This window comes from Acomys russatus, chromosome 7, assembly GCF_903995435.1.
Source record: "Acomys russatus chromosome 7, mAcoRus1.1, whole genome shotgun sequence".
NCBI classification, from domain to species: domain Eukaryota; kingdom Metazoa; phylum Chordata; class Mammalia; order Rodentia; family Muridae; genus Acomys; species Acomys russatus.
The window spans coordinates 22457447-22469620 of NC_067143.1; the positions used below are offsets into that span (position 1 = coordinate 22457447).

At 40.2% G+C, this 12174-nt stretch overlaps 1 protein-coding gene across 1 annotated transcript in view; it reads right to left on the bottom strand.

Moving 5' to 3' along the window:
• Nucleotides 1–1196: 1196 nt before the first annotated feature.
• Mef2a (myocyte enhancer factor 2A) overlaps nt 1197–12174 on the bottom strand; it is a 110711-nt gene continuing 99733 nt past the window's right edge. Inside the window, 5 exon segments of the mRNA XM_051148703.1 lie at nt 1197–2827; nt 2829–3003; nt 4579–4705; nt 7313–7439; nt 10845–10868. Of these exon segments, the coding sequence (XP_051004660.1) occupies nt 2612–2827; nt 2829–3003; nt 4579–4705; nt 7313–7439; nt 10845–10868 (669 nt within the window). The 3' untranslated portion in view covers nt 1197–2611.

The following is a 12174-nucleotide window of genomic DNA, read 5'->3' on the forward strand; positions in this document are numbered from 1 at the left end:
TATTACTTTAGAAACAGTAGTTGTACTGATTATAACCTGCATAGAAAGAAAGACTATTGAGATACAGTCAGAAAGCCCATCTCATAAGGCACACAAGAAATAGACAGTAAATGTGAAGGTGTAACTCCTATCCCGATACACAGCAGAAGTTCATGAACATGCATAAATAATAACCAAAGGGTCAATTAACACTTTCAAGCTATAAATGGTTTACAAAGTGGTAAGGGTTATCCTGAAATTCAGTGTTGGGAGACTGTCTTGTTTTAATTAGGTATGACCTTATGAAGTATGTGCCTGTAAGTCAATTCAGTACATGTCAAGAAAAATAAACCTAAACTTTCTGAGTAAAAGCCAAATGTTCAGACTAGAGAGAGGAGACAAAACATCACCCCCACTTTTTGGCTACTAACATGTGCTACCCAAACTGTCAGTGAAGCGCTCTCCACTGTGCAGCCTGTGCTGGCCACGGGGTATGTACCTAATACCTATGTGCCAGTAAGAAACCTGGCTGATGAGTTGTCACAACAGCAGATGAGGAGACATCAAAAAGAGCATAATTTAGGGGGGAGCAAAAAGTAAGTAAAAACTGCAGGTAGCTGCTTAACATTGTTCAATATAAAATTGCAGCCATTTTTAAACCCTTCTTAAGTTTTTTCAGGAAAAGGAGTATTTAAAAATCTAGGATAAAAGATACAGGACTTTGAATTTTGTTCATGGCACAAGCCCAGTAAACGGATGAACTTGCTATCACCAACGAGCTGTCTCCCTGTGAAAGTAAGGCCTTGTTCAAAATCCAAGCTGAGGGTGGCACCAGTTTCGTCAGGACAACAAGAATTGTGTCAAGGGTCTGCACCGTAATGGAGCTGCTCCCTACACACCGTGCTTTCTATCCATGGGGCAGCTGAAAACCCGAGCGGATTTTGTAACCAGCTGCGTCATTCTATCTTTAGCGTCAAGGAGAAAAAGTTCCCTTTCCCCTCAAATATTTCCCTAATTATTTACCACTTATAAAACCTTTGTGCTCATCTACTATTCTGCCATTTTCTCTAATATTAGTTAAATTAGGTCATCTTTCTACTGTTTTTTTTTCCATCACAAAAGGCAAATTTTAAATAGTGCCTTATAAAATCTGTTACAACACATTTAATATTTATGCAGGATGAACTTAACACCAATTTTTGCCACTTTGCTATTTATGTACACATATAAATATATAATGATGCTCACCCCATACAGCACAAAGATTACAACAGAACATCACACATTCACCACCAGTGAGGGGAAACCCCTTTACACAATCCTCTGAAAAACTGGGCTAATAATTAAAATCCAAAGTACAGTAATTTAACAAAATAGTAAATATTAAACAGTGAATACTCTACTTAAGGACTTCGCCTTCCCCCCAATTGGCGGCAATCCACAAAAATATACTTTTTAATCTGGTGACCATACAATACATAGGTACTTACACCAAAGGTGATAATATATTTAAGATGCTATATACACAAAGAGTTTGGCTCAACTTTTAATTTACATATAGAATAATAAGTGTTCATGGCTTTTTTTTTCCAAGGTTCTGCTTGCAAGATATTTTTTTTTTCCCCTCTTAAAATAAAACTAAAAAGTTAAAACAAGATAAAGCTATTCTCTAGAGGAAAAAAAAAAGTTACAACATACAGCTTTGGCTTATATAAATAATTCAGCAGAATGTGTTCAAAAGTAGTGGATATAATTTTATATATAATCATCAATTCATTAAGGGTGTTTTCTTTCATATAAAATATACATGACCTAAAATCAGTTTCTTTAATTTTTAAAGATATGAATGTAAAAGAAACTTCTGACATATTCCAATTATAACTTAATATATTAATTTTATTTTGTTAATGCTCTATATTTCTAGGCTAGTATTTCTGAATATTTCATGCGTGTTTTCTATTCTCTCTTTTTATTAGCTAAAAATCACTTCTTTGACCCAATACATTTTTTTGCACGTGCAAAACAGTTATGTGTGGGGCTTTTTGTTTATTGTTTGTTTGTTTGTTTGTTTAATATCAACAGCCCTTTCCCATGCACCCCTTTGCAATAGACCCATGCCAGGTTGGGTTATTAATATAAATGACATTTTATGTACAGTATTGCTTTCTTGGTTCCTGCTTTTCTACTGCTCTGTTCTACAAAGCATTTTTTTTTTCTGAAGTAACTACAGTCACCGCACAGTTAAATAAAACAAATAGGGGGCCCCCTAGGTTTCTGCAGGCTAATGTGGAAGAATTATATATGGGTACACGTTTCTCTGCAAAAACTGTTTATCTTACGAAACAAGTAGTCCAAGGAAGTGCCAGACTGGTCTGTTTCTACAGGGTGCTTTGTCTGCCATGTGGACATACATCTGCAGACCTACAAGAAGTTTGCAATAAGTGCCTGATTTTGTGTATGCAACACACACCCACACATACACACACTCACACCCACATACATATATATGTAAAGGGAATATATGTATGTATGTACATATAAATATATTGAACTCATGTCCTTATTCACCAATTTAAGATATGTAGGGCAGTTCACTGCAGTAACACAAAGAACAAACATGAACCAGGAAGCCTTAGGTCACCCACGTGTCCATCCTCATGCGTTTTACAGAAGGGCTTTCTCTGTCCTCGGTATTTGGGGGTCGGCCAAGCACAATTGGAGAATGAAAGTCGCCCCGTGGATCCTCCCGGTCACTGCCATCATAGGAGCTGCTGGAGCTGCTCAAACTGTCCACAGGGGAGCGCCCCATTTCCTGCCGGGGTTGGGGCTGCGGAGGCTGGGGCGGCGGTTTGCTGCTGCTGCTGCTGCTGTTGCTGCTGCTGCTGCTGCTGCGCTGCTGCTGTGCTCTGGAAGCCTGATGGGGTCATTCTATCCCGGGGAGGTGAAATTGGCTCTGACTTAATGTTGATGTTCTGGTTGGTGTTAATGGACAAATTTGAACCCTGAGATAACTGCCCTCCAGCCCTGTAGAGAAACAACAGAGGTGAGATGGTTTCGTGGTACATCTGTGTAACTCACAACATAGCTTAGCAGACACTGCCTTTCTGGGGGGGGGGGAGAGAGAGAGAGAGAGAGAGAGAGAGAGAGAGAGAGAGAGAGAGAGAAGAGAGAGAGAGTGTGTGTGTGTGTGTGTGTGTGTGTGTGTGTGTGTGTGTGTGTGTGTCGTAGTATCCTCGTACTGTGGCCCCATCGCAGGCACACCTTACCTTTTCACATTAGCTGTGAGATGTAAATTCAATTGCCCTCAATTTCCACAAGAGCAAAAATAGTTTCAGAATGGTTAAGAACTTGCTTGGGGTAGTATGGGACAGTACTTTCCCCCCATGTCTAAGTTTCAAGGTCTTTCTACTTTCCTGGATTTCTTGTTATTTATTTGTTTTTGTCACTGTGTCTCCCTATGGGGGATGGTACTCAACTCCTGAGTTTCAAGCTCTGTGCAGCTGGGTAGCACCAGATTCCCAGCTTTTGGGTCCACCATTTTTAATGACTTCATTAAGGACAGGCCTAGGGCTTCAATAACTATATAGGCAAAACATTTCCTTAAGATACTTTGCACTTTCACCCATAACACAATTCTCTGGAGCACTACTGGTTACAAGCCACATGTGCAGTTCTTTCCCCACGCAAGGAAAAGGAGTTGCCGTCTCTCTGGGCACCGTGGGCAGGAGGCTATGGTGCCCTAGTGCTAATCAGGTACAAAGCAGCCAGCTGGTGATATGCTGCCCCTGATCAGGATGCTCTCCTGTCCTGGTTCCTTCTGGTGTTCAGGAAGTCTGGTCTCTCCTGGGCATTGCCATAAATCTTTTTTGTCTCATACCTTGCCCAGAAGGAACATACTTTTCTGAACTGGCCAGAAACAACCAAACAAATCCTATAGCACCTAATTCATACACAGGATATTTAACCCTACCTTTCCTCTACTAAGATCCAGGAAGAAAGCAAAAGGCACAGGCTTGCTGCCCTCTTCTCCAAAGCAGAGAGGAAGGGAGGGAGGCAGATGAGTCTGCTTGTTCTCAGCTACCTTTTCTTTCCTCAGGTGATGCTGGGAAGCACTGGATTCTTCGTCTGTGAGTGAGTGAGAGGGGGGCATGCAGTGGCATCTGGGCTTTGGAATCCCCTTGACACCATCTGACTCTCCCTGTTTAAAAGTAAAATTCTGCTCACCAAATCCCTTCAAGGAATTCCTGGTTTGTTCAGCATCAACAATACGACCGAGAGCTATGTTAAGAAAATATTTTCCCCCACCAATTGCGGTGTGCACATCTTTAATCCCAGCACTCCAGAGGAGAGGCAGGAGGACCTCTGTGAGTTGGAGGCCAGCCTGGTCTACAAAACCAGTCCAGGACAGCCAGGGTTACACAGAGAAATTATGTCTCACCCGCCCCCTCCACCCCCAAGATACTTTTCCCTAACACTTCTATCTACATAAACAAGAATCATGGCATGGTTGTTTCAGATAGCCTGCAAAGCAAAAGACAAACTGACAGGAACCATGTGCAGGCCATATGCAGAAGTTCATGGAACTTTCCAGTCACTCACACTAGAGAGCTGAGGGCTGCTTGTCCTAGATGGTGTTGCTGCCAGGCTGAAGCCTGCCCCAGAGACAGCATTCCAGGGGAGGTGAAGCCTTGCAGGGCCGACAGGTCAGCGCTGGTCAGTGAGTAGTCTACAAAAGAAGGTTACATTACCACAGTTATTATTCTAGAAAAATATGCCTGCCCTCTGGGAAAGAGACACACTGGACTGAACCTGAATCAACACGTCTTGGTGCCAAGCAGGACAGGAAAGACAAAGAAGCTTACAAGCTTAGAATGAGTATGTTGAATTAACAACACGACACAATGAACTGTATCTGCTTTAACAGCGCCTCGACTGCACACATCACCTTAAACTCACTAACAGCTTTCTATGACACATGAATCATTTTCTACAAATGCTTCAGTCATAATTACCACGATCAAGGCTTAGGACATTAGATATTGCTTACACGTAGTTACTTCAGTTCATCATTAACACTTGGTTTTCCTTTTAGTTCTGAGGAAAGGTGGCAAAGACTCCTACTTTTAACTTTTTTCTCATGTCTCAAGAAAGGTGCTGAAAGTTGTTGGTCCTACTTTTTCTTAAGGGAAAAATAAAGCTGAGTTGAGACAGTGCTGTTGGCACTCAGGTTTCTATGTGACTATCCTTTCATACTTGACATGTAGCTAGGCGTGGTGGCACATGCCTGTAATCCCAGCACTCAGGGAGGGAGAGGCAGGAAGAGCTCAGTGAGTTTGAGGCCAGCATGGTCTACAAAGTGAGTTCAAGACAGCCAAGGTTACAGAGAAACCCTATCTCAAAAAACAAAACAAACAAACAAAACCCCCAAACCAAACATACTTGACATGCGCAGAGAGTCTTAGCCTGATGCCTGACCTAGTGACCCTTCTGGTCCACAACTCTATTCACTTTTTGGTCTGTCAAGTAACCCACTTGACATGTCTGCTTGGCCATCTCTACAAGCACCTTTTGGCATAACCCAAACTGAACTCATGTTCTCTTCAAAGCTGTTCTTCCTTTCTTGGTAAGTTGCACCAATATATCCAGTGGCTCATGCCGGAAGCTGAGTGTTCCCATTCCTTCTTTGCCATGTTCTTACCTGTGCTATCAAAAAGTCAGTCTGTCTCTCCAGCATGTTGAGGCCGCAGTATAGTCTTACTACTCAGGTCCAAGCCACCAGCAAAGGATTACTTGGACCACATACTATCTCTCTACGACTTACTGGCATTCACTCAGAAAATAAAATTTGTTTTTATTGCTTTAATTATGTGTATGAGTATCTCTGCACATGAGTAAACGTTCCCACTGAGGCCAGAAGAGGGTACGGGATTCTCCTGGAGCTGGAGTTACAGGCAGTTGTGAGCCACCTGAAGTGGGTGCTGGGGTCTCTGCAAGCTGGGATCCTCTACTACAAGAGTAGCACCGAGTCTTAACCACAGAGCCATCTCCTATGGCCACTGGAACCAAAGTAACTTTTTTGAAAATAACAACTATGACTGTGAAGCTCTGTAACATACTCAACAAGACCCCATTTCTCCAACTCAACTCTAACTGCCCTGCCTGTGGTACTTGTCTTGTTCTGCCTGGTGGTCCCTGTGTCCTTGGGGACAGACGGGCTCGGACACAATAGGAACAGGTCTTTCCTAGTGCTGCCTGTCTTTCTCTTCCCAGACTTCAGTTCCACTGACTGCATACTCTGTTTTCAGTGCCTGTTAGGGTACCTGCCACACATGTCCCACCCTTCTTGAAGCTGGAGAAAGTATCTATGGGATTCATGGGCTATTTTAAAAAGCTGCTCCTTTATCCATTCCTTTACTTACTGCCTGGCATGGTATGCTTGACACTAAGTATACACAGAAAGAAAACAACACACACACAATGTGGCAAAATTAAACAAGACAGCCATTCTAGAAGGAGAGTAAAAGTGATCTTAGATGGAATGAGACTGATGTTTAGAGAGTGGCACATGATTTTAAGGGAGGCTGGCTCCACTTTTTGTGTTTGGTAATTGTTTGGAGACTTTGTAAAATATATGCATGCAGTATTTTGAAATGCTTATACATATATTTTAAAGAAACTAATGGTGTTTCTAAAAAATGAGTATCGCAGAAGAATTTCAAGTACACTGGAATGCCTGCAATGAGACACAGTATACTGCAATCTCACTCTGACACCCAATCCAAATTTGGCCTCCTCAGCTTACCCATCTAAGCACCTGATCTCTCACGCTCCCTCCTTTCCTGTCTTATCTTCGCAACCTCAGAGTTAAAACTAGAAAGTGCAACTGTGTGGGACTTCCCTACACACGCTCACTAGCTAAGCTGTGACTGTCTAAAAAAAAAAGATACACCCTTAACTCGAAAGCTCTGATGAACAGGTGACTAATGGACTATAACAGGATTCCTGTAAGGGCTTAGGCTCTGGCCTTTTCTGGAATTACTCCTGTTAAGACACAAACAATGGGCTACAGTTCACAGGCTACAAAGCATCTGAGCGGCTGGAGCAGTGTGTCTCCCCCCAAATGCAGTGAAACAATCTCACAGTGGAGAAACAACTTACTTCATTCTATTATCAGTTCATCTTATCTAACTTTTGAAAGGTTTAGCACACTATTATATATATATATTTAAATTTGGAACGAAAAAACAGAGACAATTATCAATAACCACATTTAAAAATCACAAAGAAAATGGTGAGAACAGAGTCCAGGGATGAAGCCCCAGAGATGGCTCACCAGTGTTGTAAGCAGTCGGCATTGCTGAGTACACCAGGCCCTGCGGAGGCAAGCTTGGAGTTGTCACAGACACTACAGGGGTGGCTAGAGGCTGAGCAGCTTGAGAACTGCTTATCCTTTGGGCATTCTGTGAGAGATCAGAAAAAAGATTAAGTGTAATTATGTGGTATTTATGTTCAGGCTGAATATTTTAAAAATAACTTTCAATTTAAATGTGACACTTTTCACAGATTTATGTGAATGTCATTATTTCTTGAAACTATAATGATATGAAAACCATAAAGATATTAATGAGAGTAACTAATTTTAGGAGATGTTTTATTTTAATTATTCACTTCCTCACTTAAATATAGCATATTAATGCCAGACTCATTGTCTTAAAATAGAAACTTACCTATGGGCTATAACATTTTTGTGTGATAGCTTAATGAGGACTTGATGTCACTACGTATTGTGAGGCTACATTAAATGAAGTCTGTGTAGGTTTTAAATGGCTGATGGCAGCAAAAGTCATTTGTATACATGAGATTATAAGTCTAAGAATACAGGAACCAAATCTACTTCCTTTGCAGTCCTTATAAACAAATGTTTTAGGTGGTGGCTTATTCTGGTTTCCCTCATGCTCCCCCTGCAGGTGACCTCGGCTTAACAACTCATTCAGGTCTGTATCATTCTGGCCTCCCAGTTTTCTGAAAGGAAAGACTTTGAATTTTTACAAATTACTTTTCAAGGGGCTGTGAATAGAGTGCTAGTAAACACTTTCTGTACTGGCATAGTATCCTAGCCAGACTGGGAATAAATAAGTCAACTATTCCCTCTCATATTCATTCTCATTCTCTCTGTCTCTCTCTTTCTTTTTCTCTCCTTCCTTCCTTCTTCTCTCCTCCCTCTCTTGAGACAGGGTCTATTGCTATGTAGACCAGGCATGCCTTAAACTCACAGATCCACCTGCCTCTGCCTCCTGACTATTGGGATTAAAGGATTGCCTTGCGTGGGAAAAAAAAGAAGTCAAATCTTAAATAATGGAGCTGTTTTGGGATAGCCCTGTCTTCCATGTGTAGGACAGAGTCAGTTTTTTCACACTGACCTAAAGCTGACATTCTCCAAGGTTAAGAATCAGAGAAGAGAAGAGGCTCCACAGTGTGTACACAAGCAAGCTAGGGGCAACTATAGCTGAAGTTATAGCCCGATGACTGATACTTTAGGGGGTCTGTGTCACAACTGAAGAATCCGAAGGAGACGACATTTCCTTTATCACTATTTTCAGAAGGCTGTAAGATAACGAGGGCTTTGGCTAAATGTGAATGCCTAAAAGATGGTCTTCTCAGGGGAATCTAGACTCCAGTGGTTTTTTTTTTTTTTTTTCCATGTTAAGTTTGTATTTCCTATTCATCTTCTTATAGGACACCTGAAATATTATATGATCTGCAGGTATACCACTTGAGTTTTAGCCAATGATTCACCTCTTCTTAAGCCTAGGGAAAAAATCTCTTCACTTCTCTAAACCCTTTAGTTGGCTTCAGAAGGAAGTCAGACATGTGTGTTCTGCCTGGCTTGCAATGCTCCTCTGATAATCAAAGGAGAATATTAGAAATGAGCCCAAGATAGCATTCTTACTGTCCCTAGACTCTTTCTGTAGTTAAAATTTTACATTACTGGTGACTCAAACAGATACATATATTTATATTCCTTCTGATCCACAGCCATCCCACTAAAACTATAATGAAGTAAAATTACTCTAGATGTGCAAGGCTTCTAACAGTCTCTATAGCCGTGCACTTACCAGGAAAGTCCCCAACATAGGCTCCGGAACTGGGCTCCTTTCTTTCCTTTCACTTAGGATCAGAGCCATCAAAAATTATTTTAGGGCACAAACTGCTCTGCATAACTCTAAGTTCTAGTGGACTGTATTTCTGGTTCTGCTTTGCATTTTCAATTGGCTTAATTTTTAGATTCTGAATGAGCTTAAACTTTTAAGGAATGAAAATGACTACAGCTTCTAGTGATCTTTCTTATTTTTGTGATTCCCACATTCTAACACATCCAGAAAGTATCTGAGACTCTGCAGTTACATGTTATTTCAAAGAAGGTAGAAAGGCACACAGTCATACATTGGTACGATGACACGTCTTAGTCAATTTCAGTGAGTTTTTGAGTGACGGATTTACTTTGGACTTAATTTGGTCTCAAACCAAACTAAATAAAAAAGATACATCGCACTGAGATGGCTTGGTGTAGGCAATGCCCATTTCAGGCTTCATCTGCCCACTGAATCTCTGAAGCAGTGTGCTCCATGAATAAGTGACTTTCAGAACCACTAGAGGGCAACACAGTGCTAGATAATTAAGGAAAGCATTTAGGACAAATATCTAAGGGTAAAGAGTGAAGTGTGAAGTCTAGTATAAGACGAATTATTTCAGTTTGAACCATAATGTAACCATTAATAGTATCCTTAACTAAAGCATTTCCCCCTCCCAAAGACATTCACTGTATAATCTAGCATCACATTTATAGCTAACCAATGAATGTGTTTCAGATACCAGTACAAAATGACATCTAAACCAAGCAAGCACAGAGAAAATAAAAGACCATCTCTTATTTTTAAGGGTAAAGAATAGATAACCTAATCTGAAAAGAAAACAAACTGTGCAAACCAGCATGCATGAACATGTAACAATAAGTAAATGAGAACAGTTGATGCTTTTATACCGCATGCTCTCATGCACTCCTAACCCCTCCATGGTGAGACCTGGACACTTGGAAGGTTCTTCCCCTTAAACGAGTCATCTAATCAGCAATTGACCTGGAATGTACATGATGGCATATGTTGAGTTTGGATTTTAGTTCCCAACCAAGAGCTTAGGTTGGTTTGTTTGTTTGTTTGTTTGTTTGTTTTAAGTCAAGTTTTCCAGAGGAAAAGACAACAGAAAATATTTGTTTTGGAATAAATAGGTACAGCTGCTTTTAAGTTTGAGTATCCCCTGGTAAGAAATAAATGTGTGTATGTTCAGTTACAGACACTTCTTTTCGTAAACAGGGAACCCCCTTGTGGTTCAGTCTCATGCAGGATGAAACAATCCCAACTCTGAAAAAGGTGACCTCACCAAAAATGATGTAATCTTTTTGAAAGAAAGAAACATAACACAAGATTCTGTGTTACAATCTGAGGGACTGATGGTGAAGTCATTTTCTAAAAATACTTTAATAATTTGGAGAGCCACATAAGGTATTTTGTGTATTTCCTTAGAAGAAAAAGCTTTGAAGTGTCTTGTGTCTCAAGACAGCGATTCTTTTTATGGGCTTTTACACTATGGTTTCTCCCCCCTTTCAAATAAAATGGACCAATGTAGATAAACAGGAGTCATAAAAAGTAGCATAGTAGTACCTAGATGAAGGTCTTGATTAAAAATGTTTAGATAGTGAAAAAAAAGAAAAAAATCTTGTAACAAAGAACAAAGGTTAGATAAAAACAGTTAAAATAATTAGTACTTTTATATTTTTCAACTCCCTTCAAGCAGGAAACCACACTCACCAACTCCAATTCCTCTTCCTCCGACTGTACTCAGCACATAAGAGGGATAAGAGAGTTAACTAAGACTGCTGGAACTTGCAATAAGATCTTTCTTTAGAAAAGCATGGCATTTTGATCCTACTAGCTATTTGGAACTTTACAAAGGTTATATACATAACAAATGATGTATATTACTTGCTGCTATATTATAGTTGATTTTTCAAAATAATGGAAAATTCTTTTAAATTCTCTAGTCAAGGATTTAAAGCCCACCCTACCTCCTAACCCCACCTCTCCCTCTACTTACTCTTACATGGGTCTCTCCTACACACAGTCAATGCTCCTGGGACACTTCCAAGTGCAACACTGTGTACTCACACATTTTAATTCCTGCATCACCACCCCACCAGGCAACACATGTCTACCAGACTCTGCTGTTAGGAAACCTAATGTGCTTTATTTTTCCAGTGGCCAGCACAGCATTATAAAAACACAGGATGTTTGCTAATTAATGCTATAGCTTTGAGTAATAATATATGTTTACCATTTGCAAATAAGAGTATTCACATGAATAGAACTAATTTAGTGGAGTAAAACCTTGCAAATGAAAACAAAGACTGGAAGAGAAACTGTTAAAATTTACAAATAGTAAAAAAAAAGTGAATGAAACATAAGTCAAGTTTCTTCAAACTTGTGAAGTGTCCTAAGGCTCATGGATACAGTCATAATCTTAAAGCAGGTTTCTCTGCAAAGGAATGAGTGAAGGAGGAGGGTGCGTTTGATGCTTTAGCATCAAATACTTCACATACAAGTGGGCAAATACAGTTCAGCTGCTCAGTTAACATATCATTTCAGTATCTCCAATTTACAAGACAGACGTCAAAATAATGTCAGACTCTTGTGTTTATAAATACAGGTACACATATAAATAGCTTATATGACAAAATTTTAATTTTCCAAGGTGATTCATGGTTTTGTTTCCTTCTGTGTCTAGATATGATTTTACTCAGCAGTTTTTAAATGCAGTTTGGGTCTTTCTAATGCATGCTTCTGTGCCTTAAGTGACTTTTTAAATTTCGGAAAGCTCCTAGCAGGCATTGCCTACCTGCAAGGCGCTCAAGGAGTCATGCAAATTGGTTGCTCTGTTCAGGCACACTTCTTTGTTATGCACATTTTCCTCTTAACCTTTTTATTCCACACAATCAGAGAGCACCTGCAAAAAGAGCTCCTACACACACCTTGCCCAGCTTTCTGAGGTTAACAACTCAAAGAAACTGTTGAGACTAGACCAAATTCTGCACTTGTAAAGCTTTGCACTCCACTTAGATCCCACCAGTCTTGGTGAAACGAA